The sequence below is a fragment of the Acomys russatus genome, chromosome 13 (genome assembly GCF_903995435.1).
Source record: "Acomys russatus chromosome 13, mAcoRus1.1, whole genome shotgun sequence".
Taxonomy (NCBI): Eukaryota; Metazoa; Chordata; class Mammalia; order Rodentia; family Muridae; genus Acomys; species Acomys russatus.
The window spans coordinates 15682127-15702023 of NC_067149.1; the positions used below are offsets into that span (position 1 = coordinate 15682127).

Genomic DNA, 19897 nt, shown 5'->3' on the forward strand with positions numbered 1-19897 from the left:
CTCTTCGTCAAGGCCCTCCTTTAGCATCTTAACTGTGCAGTGAGCGTAGAGCTTAGAGTGTTCAGTGTCTGATACCTGAACAAACGGCCAGTGCTCACGGTTGGCCACAGCTGCCGCCCATGTTAGACTGCAGGCAGACTAGGGGATGTGTTTGCTTATCTTCCACAGTCAGTGGTCTGCTTGGTACGCCTTAGTGGATAGAACCATGCCTTTTGAGTGGCTTTCCTTCTGGAAATTTCAGTGGAGGTGGTAGTGATGTCAATCAGGTCCTTCCCTGTGAGCCATCAAGTGGAACCTTCCTCTTTCTGCCAAGTCCCCAAATCACAGGCATTGCTTTTGCCCTTGGGCTTTGTAACTTGAGGTCAGTACAACCTTCAACTGGAGAAGTCAGTTAGCAGGATACACCAGTAGATTTGAGCTTAGAAAGCCTGAGTTGTCACCGGGTAGTACTAGATGACTGTGATCTGATGACATGAACTCTGATCACTTGAACTGAAAACTTGGCACAGTAACACTTTCCTCTGGAAATAAGGAGGGTCTATTGAAACTGTATTTGGAATTGCTGCGTGACTTTAACTTACTGTAATGATGAGAAAATGCTACCATCTTCAGGTATAGGTCTGTTTTCCTGACTGTGAGCCTAGTCATGAAGTCATTTTTCTCTTGCTTGCTTGCTTGTGTAACCTTTAAATTTCACTCAACTGAGAACCACTGAAATAGATTTCCTAGTTATGGACTGTCAGGCTATAGGTGAAGGGGCATTGGAGAATTGTGGTTTGCTTAGTATAGGCCCTCTTTTATTTCCCAAAGCACCATAAAACAAATTTTAGGAGTCCAGCATATTGAAGAGTCCCAGTCACCTGTGAATCTACCCAGCTGTCATGCAGCTAGTGAGTATGATAGAGCCTCGTGGGTGTGTGGTACCACTCTCCATCGTTCTGCCCTCTGTCAGGCAAGGTCTATGTGTAGATAGCGCCTAAGTTTAAAATACCATCAAATAGATAGAATTTTTTTTCTGAAAATAGGTGAATAGATTTCTTAATTAGTTGTTTTTCATCATTTTACTTTACATTTAGGTAAAAATTTTCCAGTTTTTTTAGTGTACAGTCCAGTGACATTAAGTACATTTACATTTTTGGCCATCCCCTCACATTCTTTTTCTGCTTGAAAGACTGAAAGCCTGTGTCCTGAGCAGTGATCCATCCCCCTGCAGTACACCACTCTGCTTTCTGTTGATGGAGTTGGCTGCTCCAGGAACCCCTCATAAGGAGACTCCTACAGTGTTTCAACTTCTGTGGCCTGCCTGTTTCACTTTGCACAATCACAGTTGTTCATTTTATTTTTAAGTTAAGATTTTTAAAAATTAATTATCCACTGTATAGAAGAACATGTGCTGCTTGTCCAGTTTTCTTGATGGACACTTGGGCTGTGAACATGGGGCAGGTATCTCCTTGCAACTGTGCTTTTTCCTTTTTGCCAGGCCATATGGTAAGTCAGTTTTTAAGCTTTGAGAAACTGTCACACGGTCTTTCAAAGAGACTGTGCCATTCTTTTTACTGCCCTGCAGTACACAAGGGTTTGGGAAAACAATTCTGATAGTACCTCTTCAGCTCTGAGCTCTTGATATCAGAGTTCTGCATGACTAGAGGAGCCCACGTCAGCAGCCCATAAGTGCTACTTCATGACATTGGAGGGCTCTTGGCTGTGTGCCCTCCACCAACTCCTAAAGAGACAAGCAAGAGGTGCTGAGTGTCAGACTGTGCAGTCCTCTCCCCTTCTGGCCTGACCTCGTCTTCATTGCCAGCTCCTGCCTTGTGATACAGAAAAGTTCAAGATCATTCATCATTAAGTGCCTTGTTTTAGAAACCGTGTCTTCCAATAGTTGTAGTTCTCTAGCGTGGAGTGAGAATGGGGCATGGTGCTTGCTCTGATTCTCACTTGAAGATGCTGCAGGCAGCTTACTGTCTGTTATCTCACCAACTATTTAGAGTGGCTAGACTTGATTTTCTATTTTTATATTAGTTTTGGCTTTTTGAGACATTTTCTGTAGCCTAAGCTGGCCTTGAATTTTTATTCCTCCTGCCTCTACTTCCCAAGTGCTGGGCCTACGGGCATGCATCACCATGCCTGGCTTTGTTTTTAATCTTGACAATAGTAATCACATTTATCTACTGGGTTCAGCATGACATTTCAGTTCATTTACACAGTGTGTAATGATTGCATCAGAGTAATTGGTGTTTCTTTCACTCCATAGAACGACTGAAATTTAAAAACAGCATTTCTCATTATAAGTCTTACAAGGCTTGTTTGCCCCATGTCTGACAAGTCACACATTTCAAAAGCCAAGAGCTGTATGTATTAATTGCTTTCTCGTGGCTGTGATTAAAAACATCATGACCAAAGCAACATACAGAAGAATGAGCTTATGGTTGGACTTGTGGTTCCAGAGGCTGAGAATGCGTCACTATTACGGCAGGGGAGCATGGCAGGATGCAGGGGAGCATGGCAGGATGCAGGGGAGCATGGCAGTATGCAGGCACGGCAAGTAGAGCTAGAAGCGGAGAGAGCTGGGGACTCACACTTGAAACCACAGATAGAAAGCAGAGAGAGTGAACTCAAAGAGCAAGAGTCTTTTTTGGGGGGAGGGGAGAGCTGTTTTTGAGACGGGATTTCTTTGTGTAGCCTTGGCTGTCCTGGACTCGCTTTGTAGACCAGGCTGGCCTCGAACTCATGGCGATCTACCTGCCTCTGCCTCCCGAGTGCTGGGATTACAGGCATGTGCTATCATGCCTGGCTGGCAAGAGTCTTTTGAAGCCTTCAAGGCCATCCCTAGTGACATACTTCCTCCAGCAGGGGAGCCCCTCCAAGTATGCAAATGCTGGAGATTATGGGGGACAACACATTCAAACTACTATCCTGTAGCAGCCACGTGGCTTGTTTCTAGGTGTGATGCATAACACAGTGTCCTTTGAGCACATTGGTAGCTCGTGTGTTCTGATCCTCGGGTTTGTATTGCAGCAGTCAGAATCTTTCTTTGACGCAGACTCACATGTAGCCCTGGCTGGCCTGGAGCTCTTCAAATCCACACTTCAGTGCTCCTGCCTCTGTCTCTCAAATGCTAGAGTCAGGGGTATGCGCTACCACACCGGCTTCCTTTTGTTTTTCAAAAGGGGAAAGATTACAAATTGTAAACTATCCCAGCCTCACATCAGAGAGCCATCTTTGTTATGTAACTTAGACAGGTTTGTGAAAGGTTTATTTCCTTCTTGTGGTGTGAGGGCCCCAGTTGCCTGAGTGAGGACCCTCCCTCGTAGTGGGGATCCTGGGAAGGCAGAGACTGTCTGTGCACAGCACCACCTTGTACAGAAGGTGGTCTCATATGAGCTTTTCTGCCTGGTATTGCTCTACCCCTCCCAACTCCCACATTCTAGCATCCAAGTATTGCCAAACAGCAGTGACCATGCAAATTATCTGTGTGAATAGCCTGCATTTCCAGGTGTGGTCAGGAAACATGCCTTCCAAAAAGGAACAGTTTGCCCCATCCTCCCCTTTTCTGAAAACCCAAATACACACCTTTTGTTTGTTTGGTTGGCTGGTTTTTGGTTTTTGAGACAAAGTTTCCCTGTGTAGTTCTAGCTGTTCTGGAACTCGCTTTGTGGTCCAGGCTGGCCTCAAACTGAGAGATCCACCTGCTTCTGCCTCCTGAGTGCTGGGATTAAAGGCGTGCACCACCACACCCAGCCACATTTTTTTTTTTTTTCAAATTTTTATGTGGAGGTCAAAGAACAGCATAAAGGAGTCAGTTTTCTCATTCCATCTTGTGGTTTGTCATCATACCTGAAGACAGGTGCTTTTGCCTTCAGAGTCCTCTCACCAGCCCAAATTACATTTTTTAAAATGGAAGGGTTTTTTGGTGGTGGTGGGAGCAGGGAGCGGCAGGGCTAAACCCCAAACTAGTGTTCAGAATAAATGAATGTTCATTTTTTTTCTGGAAACAATCAGTTTTAACCAGTATTATGAAAGATATTTTCAATATAATTTTCTAAAATAAAATGCTTTGTACAGTACAAGACTGATGACGGTGCCTTTGATCTTTGCTAGTTTTCTGTGTTTTTCACATCCCCTACTTGAAGAAGCTCATTTTATTCTTTAATCAGGTACAAACAAGAAGTGTAATATGTTGTCATGTAATTCAGAGACATCTGTGTCTTCATTCTCTATAACATAGATCTGCTTCACGTTTTTTAAAGTCTTTTTTCTGCCATGTAGTCTTCATCTTGCTGTGCCTCTGCAGTGGAGTCTTCAGCTTGATTGGAGCAGGTTAGCGCCTCAGTCATGGTGTCTGAAGTTGACTCCTGTCCGTAGTCAATGTCTGTTTATTGCTTCCATCAGTTTCCAACGGCCTAGAACACTGTGAATCCAGTAAAATGTTTTATGTGTGTTCTTGAACTTGAAGCAGTTTCCCTTTTCTCAAACAAACATTTTAATTTTATTTTATCTGAGCAAGGCAGAATTTATGTGGCCATAATCTTCCTGTAATAGAAGTGCAGCTCTAAATTCCCTTCTTTCTGTGACCCATTACTTGGTTTCAGGTTAATGTTCTATCATTACTAGGTTGAAGATAAGTAGAGGGTTAGTGGTGTCTCGGGCTAAAGGAATGGCTAAGGTTGTCTTGAGGTGGTATCCTGTCCCGCTTTGCAGTACCCAGTGTAGCAAATGTGGACATCTGACATCTTTTTATTTCTTTGCCCCAAATGTCAGCAGTGATCCATCTTTAGGCTTAAGAGAATCTCCTGAGATAAAGCTGTAGCCAAAATCTAACACCAGAGGTCCGATGGGAGTAGTCAGTGGAGGGTGTCCCCAAGAAATTAGGTCCTGCCACTCACCACTAAAAAGCCAAACAAAGGTAGTGGTGAAAGACAGGAAAGGCTTTTAGTCGCTGAGGCCTTGCTGGGAGGTGGAGGTTGGGTTTCCAAGTCAAGCATCAGGACATTGGCATGAGCCTTAAGACCCAGACAGGAAACACTGGGGTGGGGTAAGAATGTGTCTAGCTAGAAGGCTTGTCCAGACAGTAGTCTGGCTGCTCACTGTCTCTAGTACTTGGGGTGCAGTCTGGTTCCCATGAAGTGATTGTTCCTGCTGGGGTGAGGCGAGCAGCAGCCTCAGCTATGGGGTGATTGCTCCCACTTAGGAGTGATCTATCTCAGCATGGGACAATCTCAGTTTCTGGACTCCACAGGACAATGAATGGAGAATACTAGAGGCTTTTTCAAGGATTTGAACAGGACTTTGTAAAAGCTGATGTTAAAACACCTTAACTACCCTTATATCTGGCCTCAGCTCTGAAGTAAGATGAGGTAGGTAGGTAAGTTTAAGGAATTTAGGGCTAATCAACCTTGTCTCACTAATTTTAGACACTCATTCAGTGATTAGTAGCTTATGTTTAGAGGTGAGAAGACTCTGACCCAAATTAAATAGAAGCAAAGATGCTGAGCTTTTAGCTCACTTAATATCCAAGTAAGGGACTCCCAAGTGCCTGTTCTGCTGCCAAGGTAAGTCAGGGTCTTGTGTGCTTCAGGTGTACAGGCAGCAGGCAGCAAGCAAGTGGTGTAGGTGTCTTACCTGGGGCTGAATTGGTTTTCTTGATGAATTATAAGCTGTTTCTAAGTGAAAATTTAAATTAAAATAGGTTGAAATGTAAATTCAGTAAGGACAGTGGATACATACCTGTGCAAATGTTAGCAAAGGAGTAATAGAAGAGCCAAGTGTCCGTCAACTGAACTGGGGATTGGGCCACAGTTAGCACATCCACACTCTGAAATGCATGATAGGCGGCAACGTGGTAGACTGCCAAGTTTTGTGCTAAGAGAGGGAACTCCATCTGAGTGAGGCTGCATGCCTCTATTTTCAACACTTGGGAGGCAGCCAGAAAGATCTCTGGGTTTGAGGCTGGCCTGGTCTACATAGCAAGCTCTAGGCCAGCCAGGACTGCATAAAAAGACCCTTTCTTTTAAAACCAAAAATAAATAAATAGATAGATAAAACAATAAAAAATAAAATGGAAAATCTGGAGCTTGGAATTTAGCTCACTTGGTAGAGTGCTCACTTAGCATGTTCAAGGTTCTGGGTTCAGTCTTGAGCCTGTAATCCCAGCACTAACAAGGTAGAGGTAGGAGAATTAAAGGTTTGATGTCATCATTGGCTACATAGCAAATTTAAGGCCAGCCTGGGTTATTGAGATCATGTATTTTTTTTCTTCTTTTTTTAATTTATTTTACTTTTATTGTATGTGCATTAGTGTTTTGCCTGCATGTATGCCTGTGTGAGAGTGTCAGATCTTGGAGTTACAGACAGTTGTGAGCTGCCATGTGGGTGCTGGGTATTGAACCCGGGTCCTCTGGAAGAACAGTCAGTGCTCTTAACCGCTGAGCCATCTCTCCAGCCCCCGAGGTCATGTATTTTTAAAAGGAGGACGGGGTTGGGAATCTAGAAAAGGCAAAACAATATAGACAAAAAACAGACCTATTGTTGCCAGCACCTGTGGGGAAAAAGAAGCATTTACTTGTAAGGGGCACATGCATTTGAAAGTTGGAAGCAGTCTATAGCATTACTTTAGTGGTGATTGTATGAATGTCTAAATTTGTCAACAGTCACCACACTGCACACATTTAAAACTGGCGATGGTTATCATGTAAGTGCTTCAGATAAAACCAAGGGTGAACAGACCCAGTGACCTCACTTCACCTGGGGAAGTAACTTTTAAATCTTCTCATTTTGGAAAGTCTTGGAAGGCATACTTTGTAAAATTACATTTATTGGTTTACGTATTTATTTTGTGTTGTATGTATGTGAGTGCATATATGGAAGGCAGAGGATCGCTTGTAGGAATTGTCCTCTCCTTCCACTGGCTAGCGCCCTGGAATTGAACTCAGTTTTTTCATGCATGGTGGCAAACACCTTTACCCACTGAACCAACCTGCTGGCCCTGGAAAAGCATATTGTTAACATGATATTTAATGGCCTTTGTTTTTATGGTGAGTCTTTAAAGTGAGGATCCCTAAACTGTGTTTTCATGGAAAGCAGTAAACGGTCCACTTGCTTTAAGATCTCATTGCGTTTTGCCTTTTCTTTACCTCTTTCCCAACTTAGAAAAACTAATCGAGGGACTCAAATCTCCTGATACTTCTCTTCTGCTCCCTGACCTCTTGCCTATGGCAGATCCTTTTGGCAGTACTTCCGATGCTGTGATTGGTAAAATCACTGTGTGTTTCTTCAGTCATGCCTGTGATGGGGTGGAGGTGGGGTGAGCTCTGGCATGGGGTGGGGGTGGAGGGCACAAGCGGAAATCCAGCAGTCAAAGCTGTTAGCTCCCCTCCCGCTACTCCAAGTGAGCTGTCCCTTTCTGCTTTCCATGTACACGACATGTAACTTTGGTCTTTACTGATGTTCTGTGATTTCTCCAGTAAGTGTCTTATGAATAAGGAGGAACATGCAAAAAGAAAACCTTGTGAAACAGTTGATTTCTAACTGGTCCTAGGAACGTCCCTGAACTTAACAGACTTGAGTTGATCCTTCTTCAGAAGGCCAGTGCGTGTAACAAATACCGGGGAGTGGGCCTGCTGCTTCAGCCCAAGAGAGACCAGGGCAGGGGCTTGATCTTCGTACTTAGTTACACATTTTTTGCTGGATAAGCAAAATGTATGCACTGTCTGTCTGGACTCTTGGAAGGTTCAGTCATGAGACTTTAGACAAGGTGTGCTAGCATTCGGGAATGCTATTGCCTCACAGAAAGATAAGCCTCCATCTGTGAGACCTCATGATGTGCAGCATACTCCCTGCTGCACCATGGGATAGGGTGGGGGCGAATTTGAGGATTGTGCATTAGATTAGAGGAGGAAATCTGTTCCATTAAAGAGGGGAAATTGTCCAACCTAATGAATGAAGCTGTTTTGATCGCTGTTGGCTTTTTGAAGTAGGGCATCACCGTGTATAGCTTAGCTGGCCTCGAAGTCATGGCAATCCTCCTGTCTCAGTAGTTGTTGGATTACAGATGTGAGCCACTATTGCCTGTCTTGAAGCCAGTGTTTTGTGACATGGAAGAATTTGTTGCTTGAAAGTGGCTTACTTGTAGGAGCTGGTGACCAATGTGTCTTCCCCATCGTTAGCCTTGTGCATGCATGCTCAGTCATCGAAGCCCAGACAGCAGCAGAAATAAGGTCACGGACTGTGCTTTGCAGCTTGCCTGGGACTTGTGGAAGCAAGCCTTCACAGGTTTTCCTGAGCAGCCTCTGACTTCTTCCTTCTCTTATCCTTTCCTCTCCACTGTTAATGCCCTGGTACAAAAGAAAAAGCCGATGTTGCTGTTGAAAGTCTCATTCCTGGACTGGAGCTGCCTGTTGCCCAGCGCCTTCCATCTCAGACGGAGTCTGTGACCTCGAACCGCACAGGTCAGTCAGGGTCTGTGTAGCTGCAGAGCTGGTCAGTGCAGGAGCCTCAGAGCAGGCCTTCCCACCTGTGACAGATGAGCCTTTGTTTCTTTGCATTCTGGTTGGTTTTACAGTGGATGCTATGAATTGTTTTTACAGTGCCGGCTTCTAGATGTTGAGTGTGTCCTTGTGCTAAAGAACTGAGTACTTTTCGAAGTTTTTCTGAAGAGTGACTCCGGGGCTTGCCTTGGTTACAGAATTTTGTCACTCAATATTCTTTTCCCAGGGCTGGGAATACAGCTCAGTAACATAGAGCTTGCAGAGCGTGTACAGAATCCTAGCAACAGTCAATCCCCAATACCAGAAAGGAAAAAAGAGTCTCTTCACTGGTGGCAGGTCCCTCTGTCTCCTTAACAGAAGTCTGCTCAGGTAAACGACTGCCTTAGCCCTTCCAGCTGCCGAGCAGGCGCGTCCCGCACCCCCCCCCCCCCCACAACACACACACACTGTACACAGTCCTAGTGCCATCTGGATCTGTTGGAGCTCATCTCCTGCCTGCTGATAATATTTTTCCAGATCAGGGCTTCATCATCTAGAGGTGATTTTCCGTTTAGCTTGTAGGCAAAATTGAAATGTCTTTGGACCCGGTATTGCTTTCAGTCTTGTACAAACCAAGCTGACTGCCTTCATCTCTGTGAGTCCTCATTACCTGATAAGGTTGTCTGGTTGTGTGCCTTAGGTGGATGATAAACTAATGCATATGAAAAATGTCCCTCCAAAGGCACAGCTGCCTCTAGTTTTCCTCGTGTGAAAGTGTTCTCTCAGGAAACACTCCCTGCTCAAATGCTTCATCTCTGAATTTTACTTTCTCTAATTCTTTACATGAAAGAATACCATATGTTCAAAGGAGAATTCAAATTTAGTGAATAGTAGTAATAGACATTTTGAGTGGGAACCCAGGAGGGTCAGGAAGCTTCCTTCCCGAACAGTTTTAGCACTTAAGTAAGTAGTAACTTTCTCCTGAGTGAAGAAAAGTTAAGTGAAACTCTAGTTACAAAGACCTTTTCCAAATGGTATTTGCAGAGAATTAGGTTGTTTCTATTGACATTTCAATCACAGACTTGTTTAACCAGCAGCTTCTGAGGTAAAAATCTTAAATTTATATGTAATCTTAGGATACATGTTTTTGTCCTTAGAGGTTCAGAGAGTTCAGTGTGTTTCTTTGATTTTCTTTCTGCACCTTGGGTTGTATATATGCAATATTGTATATATGCAATAATTTTAAAGTAACCTCACAATATTGTTGTGTGCTGTTTAATGCCATCGTTGCCTGGGATGCTGGTAACTGGATTCAGACTCTCTCACTGGGGAAGACTCTCTGCTTGACTGTTCTCTGCTTTCTAACCCTACTGCTGACCTTCTGGAAGAGTTTGCCCCTATAGCACTTTCTGCTCCCACTCACAAAGGTAAAGTCTTCCTTCTTGGACCCACATATATCCCTGAGCAGAAGAGCTGAACAGCTGCTGGGGATTTCCTCTTGTCAAAAGTCTTTGTTAGTAAAGTATCAAACTGTCCATTTCTATGGAAATGGCTTTGGCCACTGTTAGAGTTCTTCTCAGAGTAGTTCATAAGCCCTGGCAACTACAGACAGGTGCGGGAACCACTTCCTGACAGGAACTGGGATACAGATAGTCCATACTATAGATGGGTGAGCCACTGATTGATTGGCTTTAGAAAGTAAATTCATAGCCAGGCAATGGTGGCTCTCACCTTTAAACAAACCACTTGGGAGGCAGAGGCAGGCAGATCTCTGTGAGTTTGAGGCCAGCCTGGTCTACAGAGCTAGTTCCAGGACAGCCTAGGCTACACAGAGAAACCCTGTCTCAAAAAAAAAAAAAAAAAAGTCATTTCATCAAACCTTATTCAAGTTTTTTTAGTGTAAAGAAGCACATTCCTTGCTAGGTGGTGGTGGTGCACACCTGTGATCCCAGCACTCGGGAGGCAGAGGCAGGTGGGTCTCTGTGAGTTCAAGGCCAGCCTGGTCTGCAAAAAGAATTCCAGGACAGCCAAGGCTACACAGAGAAACCCTGTCTCGAAAAAACAAAAAAACAAAAGAAGCACATTCCTCAAAAATTGAACTTGTGAAAGTTGTAATATTACTCCACCTTTGAGTCATAAATGATTGCTGAGTTTCTCGTTCTAACCTGCCATTTTCACTTCTTAGATGTGGCTTCTTTGGTTTGAGATTTTGCAGGCAGACTAGCTTGGATTGGGTTCTGGGGTCAGTCATGGTGAGAGATTGCTTGCAGGCAGTAAGCTTAATTCTGTGTTTGAGATGCATTAAAAATTGAACAAGTTAAGCCCTTTTCAAAGGGACTTCAAGAAGGAGGCCTCCAAAGGTGCTCAGGGTTTGCAGTGATGATAGCTGGTTCTGTTTTACAGCTGTCCAGACACTGGTAGCTGGCAGGGGTGTTTTGTACCAGTGTGTAACCAGAGTGCCTACCAAATGATTCTCAGCTAGCATTTGCTGGGGGCTAGCTTTAATTAGAATGGACAATATGCAGGTGTGGTAGGGAGTTAGGGGCAGGCTGATTTCTATGGTTCCAGGCAACTGGGGCTACATAATGAGACCCTACCTCAAAAACAAACAAACAAAACCCCAAAATGGAGGAGGAGGTAGTCTAAGAAACTTGTGCTAGTGGTGTCAGTGTGTGTGCTTTTGTACCCCAGTATTCTGAGTTATTTAAAAGTCTTTTGTCACAGAGCTGAGAGTCTTGCCTTATATATGTATTGGTTACTTCTCTTCCATTGTTGGTTTTGGGTCCTGGGGTCAAATTCACCTTTGCACTTGCTAAAGCACACACTGCCATGGAGCTGGGACCCAGCCTCTGCATAGTTGCTCCTCTGTCTCCTGCCCCAGGCTTTGAGCATTTCAGGTGTTGTTAGCCAGGCTTCTGTTGACAATAACGATAGTGACAGTGCAGAGAAACTTCACGACTATATGGTCTCTACACAGTAGAGAATTCTTTGATAACCCATTTCTTAGTCATTTATGAAATCTTAACATTGTAAAATCTAAATGTTCTTACTTCTATATACCTGTATTTTCCAGTTTCCTACTTTTATTTCAACTCAGAAAAATAAGAGCTTTTCACCTTTAAGAATGGTGATTGCTCATAGTTGAAGGTTTGGTGCCTCTTTCCTGTTTTCTCATTTGCTAATCTCTTCCTCTGTTGTTTCTGCTTGTGTGCTTGCATTCTGTATTAAGCTGCAGAAGATAGTAATCTCATCTCAGGTTTTGGTGTCGCTGAGGGCTCGGAAAAGGTGGCAGAAGATGAGTTTGACCCTATTCCTGTACTGATAACCAAAAACACACAAGGTAAGAAAGAGGCTGGAGAAGAGACAAGAGCTTGGCATCAGTTCTCATCAAAGCAGTGTCCCTAGCCTGCATGGTGGATGGGAGCTTCCATTTGGTGAAGGACACTGGATGGTGGCAATCAGTGTAGGCTGGACCAACACGTGAGGCAGCCGGAGGTGTAGATCTATGTAGCTTAAACATCACAAACTGGGGTTTATTTAGAGAAGAGTTAGTTTTTATGAAATGTCAACCCAAAAAGAATGCTCTCCAGATGGAAGAATCCTGAAGGTATATGTCAGAAGTGTTGAACATTTTATCACAATCAAAAAATCTACAAAGAGATGCAGATTCTTAACAGAGAGCTAACGGCGGTGTTTTGGTGTCTGCTGCATCTGAGGACATTATAGAACGTCATTTTTCTTCTTTGGTATATTGAATCATGTGAACATGCACAAAACACCTATTTAAAAAAATATATATATGTTCTTATTATAGTACCCTAGCAACTAACTTTCCCCAAAGCAAAATTAATTTTTACTTTGGGGAGTGGTGACTTTCTGTTGGTAGGAGGTTAGTGTACAGCCAGAGCTTCATAGGCAAACATGTTGGTTTAGAGCCAGCGGCATCTCTGCAGTGTCCTGCCTCTACAGTGGTGTGCATGGAGTGAACAGTTGGTGGGAGGTGGTGGCTAGCCAATGGTTATGTTTAGAAGTCAACATGTAAGACTTTTTAAACGTGAAATGTTGCTTCTCTGGGTTTCTTTGGTTTTCTTTTTCTCCTTTGCTTGCTCTGCACATCTAACCCTAACCCTGTGTTTTGTACTGAATCCTATCTTTCCACTTCCAGGTGGGCACTCTAGAAACAGCAGTGGGAGCTCTGAGTCCAGTCTTCCCAACCTAGCCAGGTCTTTGCTGCTGGTGGATCAGCTCATAGACCTGTAGCCGTGAGCCAGTAGCAGACGCAGTTCTGTAACCTTCATGCCGTAATACACATTTCATTACGGAGTTATGAGAAAAATGATTTTTTTTTTAATCTGCAAATAAGGGGCCCTCAAGCCCCTTTCTCCTACCCCTTGCCTTCTCCTATAGAAATGATAAGGAAAGAAAAATCTCTGACCCTCCAGATCCGCTCCTTGGCCGGCTCCCCTCGTTAGTTTGCTGTGTTTTCTCACTCCCCATCTTCAATGGCATTATCTTAACTCAAGTGCTGACTGCCCTGAGCTTCACCTCTGCTGGACTCCACTCACAGAAGCTTGGCTGTCACTGAGCCTGTGATGGACACTTTGTCTCACTCTTGCTAGGAATGGCCCCCATGTCAGTCCTATAGCCCGTCTCCCAGATGCTGATGAGTGTGTCCATTCTTGCTTTTTATCTCGATGCAGTCTCCTGAGGACATGGCGGTTGTGGCTGGTCTTACCCCCAGGCAGAAGTCTGGAGACAGATGTGCAGTTAAAACAGGGCAAAACTAGTAAGATGTGTTTGTGAAGAGAAATTGGGCTCAGCTCTGGCCAGCCAGCTTTGACCTTGTTTGGTAGTAGGATGAGCCAAAGGCTCTTAAGCCCCATGCAACCTTCCCGGCGTTTGTCTAGCTATCTGGCGTCCATTGAATCGTGATTTTTTTCAAATCTGGAGGTGTGACTGCAAGTGCTTGAGATCCTTGAATAAATGCGTATGTGATATAAATACCAAGCATTGCCATCCTTCCGTGTTACCTGGCCCAAGCTGGGAATCTCAGAATTAGACCAAAACAAGACAGTGGTGGGAACATGAAACCTTTTACTAGAAGACTTTTCATGGGGGGGGGGTGGATGGGGAAGGGAAGGAATTGTAGCAGAAACAGATGTATTTTTCTTGTGATTTTTTATTTTGAATCAAATATTGTAAATTGTGTATAAATGAAGATGCTGACTAGTTCTGTTTCTCCTTGGCATTTCAAGTCTGACATCAGGTGTCTGTACAGGGTTTTGATCTCCCCCGTGTATAACCACACAGCGTTCCTACAGTGTAACACATGGAATTATTGCAGGCACAGTGTATGCCTTGCTCTAAGCTTTCCGCAGGCCTCTGTCTCTGTAGAGCCAAGCATGTTGTTTATTTTCAGATAATCAGAAATAAGTGTGCTGGGCACAGTCTGACTGTGGCTGCTTACCTCCTCTCTGTTGTTTAAGTTGAAGGCTGAAGCTGATGGAATGCGTGCAGTGGCTTTCCTTGGCTTCCTAGATTTAAAAGACCAAACAAAGAGTAGTTCTTCCCTGACCGTAGACTATTGTTCAGAGATTTAAATAAAGGCCCCTGCACTTGCCCTACAACATGCCTCCCGCTCACCCTGTGTGTACTTACTCATCAAGGAGTGTTTCATTTCCTTCTGTGGAGAGCACTTTTTGTAAAATCACCCTTCAGAAGAGGAGTGGGCGCAGAGAACCCTTTCCTCGAGTGCTGTCCTTCAGGGTTGGAAAGGAAACTCTTGAGTTCATCAGATTTGTACAAATAAAATCCCAAATCCGTTTGCTTGTTCTCTGCTACTATGTTGTTTTTTTCTTGCTCACATTGCACTTTAAGTGGTGGGGAACCAGCAGCAGCAAGCGCCTGCAAACACTGCCCTATGGAGGGCCACCGTTGTCTCCAGCAGGAAGAATGGACACTCAGTCTTCCTCCTGACTTTACGTACTTGCTGTCCAGCTGAGCCTAGATGAGCTGAGAGGAAAGGCCTCTGCTAGAAGAGATGCTTTCTACAAGTGAGCGAGGCGTGGTGTGCAGCAGCGAGGATGGAGGAGATGTCATGAAGAGCTCTCCACAAGTGGGCTGCAGGGAAGCAGGACTTGGTTAACCCCTTGGTGGACAGGAAATGGTTGTGTCCTCTTTCCTGGACACAGAAAGAATGTATAAACTAATGAAGGAAATGTTTATTTTTAAATAAGGGTAATGTTTTAGGTCTGTGGTTTCATATTTTTTTTTTCCTCATGCAAACGGTAGCAATATAATGAAGTGTCTACTTTCTCAGTTTAATTGCAGCTATGAAGGGTGCAGTCTAGAAATTAGGTTAAGTGTCTCTAAACTGTTCTTTTGTGCGTCACCCATAATTATATTGAGATATATTGTCTAGCCATTTGGCTCAATAAGGCTTAATGGAGACACTAATGAAAATTAAGACTCTCGCCAAGGAAGATGGTGCCTGGGTGGGATAGCGAGAGACCTGGCCAGATTCTTCCGGAGGAAGGCGTTGGCAGGCAGAGCTATTTTTCTGTTGAGGAATACATTCTAGTGACTTGGTGAGCACAACCTTCCTTAGATCAGTATCACCCTAAGCTGAGGGAGTGACTTGAGAAAAGCATGGTGTGTGGTACCTAGAGATGCGTGGACCAAATCTAAACTATAAGAGGGCCTGCATGACTGTCCACCAGCTCATTTCTTTCATCTCACTAATGTGGGCCTGAGCTGATGAAAGCAGGCTGTTGAGAACGGGGCAGGGGCGCTCAGGCTACTAGAACCAAATCCAGATCTGGCTTATGACCTTAAACAGGCATTATCTGAGACGGTAGAAGAATAGCATCGCTGTGCTATTGTTTAGGAGGACTGTGAAGGACCATATAGTCCAGATGTCCTTCAGGTATTTCTACAGCTTTCTTCAGCCTTTGCTTGCAGAAGATCAGAATGAACAGAACTTGTTGCGATTTGCTGGTTACCTGAATAAAAGCCCACATCACCAAAAGCTTAGAGATAGATTTTCCTTCTGTAATATTAAGCACACACAACCTTACCTGTTGCAGTAAAACAGAATCCAGAGATTTCCATTATTTTAATCTGTATAATCAGGGACTTGCTGTTAAAATATGGGCAAATACAATGTGCACATTTTTTATTTGATCTTCTCTCTGCCGAGTGGAAGTAATTACTGTACCAGAAAATATCACAAATTGGTATTCTCCTCCACACCACCCTCAGAAAACCAAATTTAACTCCTAAAGTTTTTAAAAATATGGTCTTCAGAGGAGATAAAGTTTAAGTCGTCACTTCTAAGTAGTATTATAATTGTTACAATGATTTCTGAAGTAGACATATCAGAAATGGTTCATGTGATTGAATGTTCCCTGTGGAAGCATCTGATTTTGCTTGGAAAGTGGATGCTGACCTAGCAAGGCAGGCCAGTGACATCAGAGTTGTCCAACTCTTGTCCGTAGACATAACATTGCCAGATGAGGTAGCAAGAACGTGGCTCACGCACTCACAGCATCTTCTTTCTGATCTGTTTTCCCCAACACCTCTGCCTGTAAATAACACTGAGCTATTCCAAAAAGCAAAACCACTGACAAGATGAAGACACTGAAACTCCACAGGCAATTTCTAGAGAAGACTTCATGGCCACGAGGGATTTCAGTACCACTCTAAGTAAGGGAAGGTTTGTAGTCCCCGGGTCTTCAGGAAATTTAAACACAACAGAGTTTTAAACTCCCCTAAAAGAAGTTGTCACTGTTCGCTAGCATTTAGTGTTAAACTTGGCTTTTTCTGATCAGATCAGAATTCTAGAACTTTTGTTACTAATAATTGGAAGAAAACAAATCCAAAAGGAATTTTTTTTTTTTTTTGAGATTTTTTGTGGTTTGCAATTTTCATTTCTTATGCTCTTCCCAAAAATATGTTTGCTCTGATTGAAACCAACATAGCCTTCCCCCAGGTCAGGCAGAATTAGTTCTGTCTTCCGCAGTGCTGTAGGAATGAGGAGACCTTTAGGATCGGGATGTGGGGTGGGGGGATAGGGGTGGGGACCATGCTCAGCTGAACATATGCTGTAGACACCTTGAGCTAAGCTAAAAAAAAAAAAAAACCCTGTGACACAAGAGTCTTTAACCTGCCTGGTCTGCCTAGTCTGTTGTTACTGAATGAATTAAGCAAATCAAAGGCTACCTGATATAAGGGTTAGCATGGGGTATTTAGTGAAACACTGAAGATGCTGCAAACTAATTTACATCCCTCTCTAGAGACTAATTTTACCAGTACAAAATTAGCCCCTTCCTTTCCGTGATGATAATGTTCCCCAAGTTGGATGTACTTGGCTTTTGTGAAGTGATTGAGTCCCAGAAGGCCTCCATTTCAGTCTGTAACAAGATGCCTATATAGTTCCCCTGGGTTTCCTTTCTCTAAGGGGGAGGGGTTAGGCCTGTAGACTGCTTGGGCTGACAGTTGGTAAGAGGGAAGCCGTTCCTTGGTTCTCACTTTGATGCAGTGACCTGAATTCACTGTCTGGGGAATTCTCTTCTGCCCTGCTGTATATGCCTTTGTCACCTGGATGGATTCTTACCTTAGGTCTTTAACTTGTCTTCCCCAGGGAAGCAAAGCAAAGTGATGTAATGAAGCTATCTTGTGCGGTAAAATGTGAAAAATGAACACTGCTTCGCAAGTATTGTATAAATAAGTCTGTAAACAAATTTCTTATGTAAACATACAGAGGAATAAAGCTTTTATCTGTTGAAATGCGTGCATGATGTTTAGATGTGTAAATAGCTTTAGGTAGCCGTTACATTTCTGCAGAAAGGACTTGAGCACATTTAGTGGCTACAAATACCAGTGGACAAGAGAATTGTGGGCAGCTGTACGATATCCCGAGGAAGGGCAAGTGAGCAGACACCTGTGAGGTGTCCCGAGGAAGGGCAAGTGAGCAGACACCTGTGAGGTGTCCCGAGGAAGGTTAAGTGAGCTGTTGCCTGTGAGATGTCCTGAGGTTGAGTGACTTATGACGAACCTGGAGAATTAAGCCCAATTACAGTCAAGAATTAGAGACCTACAAACACACATTCAGCAGCACCATACTGAGGTGATAAAATGGCACCAATTAGCCGCCGCTCTCTTCTAATTTAGTTTTCTCTTTAGCCAGGCCAATTGAATTAAACACTAGGCTGGCAAGAATATTCTTATGCCCAGTGAGAACTAGCGCTCTTTAATTGCTCTTGGCATCTAGCTGTGGGCTTTTCCGTTACTGCCTAGCGTAAGGGAGAACCAAATGCTGGACTTTATGATGAACATCAGAGGTCGTGGGGACCGCACACTGCTCAGCTTGTCAGTCCTGGGCATGAGGATCTCACCGAATGTCAGCTCATCATACACATCTCATGGATATTTTGCTTTTTAATCCCTGAGTGTACCAGATACCTAAGCCATTTCTTCAGACTTTGGCAAGAATTTGTCACTGATGTTCCCTGTCACCATTATTTCAGTTATAGTGTATAGGCAAGTAAAATTCTGACGCACACTAAAGAGTGGCCAGCCTGAAGTTTAGATCCCAGATTTGGGACCAGGCAGATGACTCATTAAGTAGAAGCATCCGTTTCAAGCCCAATGACGTGAGTTAGAGCCCACAGGGTGCAGGGAGAGACCTGGCTTGTGCAAACTGTCCTGGGACCTCGGCTTGAGCACAATTTAGCACATACTTGTGTGGGCACACACAGTAATAATTTATTTTTAAATCTCAGATTTTGCTTCTTTAGAGAGCACTCTGATGACCTCACTGTCAATCAGATAACATTCCCAAGGTCAGTCCACTCCAAGAACGCTGCGCTTTGCTCTGGGATAGTGCTGGAATAGTGAAGATCTGTGAGTTCATACCGAATCTGTGCAACTTAACAGCCTCAAGTGGAACCAAATGGAGTTATTTCTAGAAGTTTTGAAAATAAAAAGAGATACGACCTGGGTTCTTGACTCAAAGCCTGCTACCTGATAGAGTAGTTTGCGTGGGGTGGGCATGTTCTTCATGTCCCACGGCGCATGAGAGTTCTCCTCTTGCTGCCCAGAGGTCTCTGAGTGTAGTCTTGCATTGACAGCATCGTACATGGGTGCCTTTTGCAGTCTGTACATGACTCGGTTTGCATGAGTCCAGTTTTAGTTCCCTCAAATTACTGACTGCAGTGAAAACAGTGTCATTTGGTGATCAGTCCATACAGCAGGAGGGTTAGTATCTGGCTTGACTCAACCTTCTATCTCTCTGTGCTAAAAGAGCCAGTTGAGAAGCACAGCATTCAGGTAGTTTTGGGAAAGAGATGAAATGCACCTTAATTTTGTGGCTGAGGCTGTAGGCTGGCTGACATGGGAATGAAAGTGGCCTAAGGAGTCTCGGGAGCCTCTTACATTTCTTGGTGAGTTGTATTTTAAAGTTAGTGGTTCTCTATTCCCGCTTCATTTTAGCTGTCACCTGGGTATCTCTGAGATAAATCTGATCTCAGTTCTCTTGCCCGATAAATGACGATTATGTCCACAAGCACTGTGAGGGAGCAGGAATCTGGTAGGGACCATCCCCTACTGGTTTCTGTATCAACACTTAACTGCATGCAGGCGAGGTATTGTGCAAGAAAAAGATTATTCTCTTTAAAATCATGTTTTTCAAATATTATTCAAAAAACCACACTGTACCATACAGAATTCAACTTAAAATTTGAGTTTAGAATTCATAAGTATGTTCTAATTATTAGAAAAAAAAAAACTAAAAACGAGGTAGGGACCTGAAAATTATCTACTGTCAACTGATTAAAATGAAGCTCTACATTAAAAAAAAAAAGTTACAGGATTCACAAAAAGCAGTATTTTTGTATAGTCTTTTAATAAAATGCTTGCCCCCCCCCCTTGTGTTCTCTAAAGTGTAAATCCTTGTTAAGTGACTGGTTTCCCAATAAACCGACTTGGTAGCCCCTTCCTCTGTGCTCTGTGTGCTCTTAGTTCAAGCAAGAGTCTTAGTAGCCAGCAGTATGTAGTAGAAATTCCTGTCTGGCAATTTACTCACCAGAGGAAGAGGGCCCGGATGGGGAGGGGATGGCCAATCACTAATATCCCGGTGGGTTGGGACATTCTGCTGACATTTCCTTTTTGAGCCCATAAAGAACTATATCTTGTCCCCCACCCCTAGCCCCAACTACCTACCCTTTTTCTGGATTCTTCTTGCTTAGTCACATGTGCCTTTTTCCTACCCTCTTGCTAACATGTGCCCAATGACATACTTCTAACCTGCTAATGTCTCTTGGAAGGTAAGCGCTATTGCATTCTGATAACTGTCTATTTTATTTAATAGCCAGAGCACCCAGAGGCACCTCTACCTACATCAGCACTTGTGCTATGCACTGGAGTTTGCTAGT

General features: G+C 43.8%; 1 protein-coding gene across 2 annotated transcripts in view; it reads left to right on the plus strand.

Annotated features, from left to right (window-relative positions):
- Positions 1-19897, plus strand: part of Aak1 (AP2 associated kinase 1) — a 145086-nt gene that overhangs the window by 123230 nt on the left and 1959 nt on the right. The window contains exons 17-21 of one of the 2 annotated variants that reach the window (XM_051154859.1): positions 7150-7251; positions 8346-8447; positions 9782-9892; positions 11695-11805; positions 12631-14406. The exons of the other annotated variant lie outside the window; for it this stretch is intronic. Coding sequence (XP_051010816.1) covers positions 7150-7251; positions 8346-8447; positions 9782-9892; positions 11695-11805; positions 12631-12725 — 521 coding nt within the window. The 3' untranslated portion in view covers positions 12726-14406. Of the gene's footprint in view, positions 1-7149; positions 7252-8345; positions 8448-9781; positions 9893-11694; positions 11806-12630; positions 14407-19897 lie in introns of those variants that run through there. 2 annotated transcript variants of the gene reach the window in all.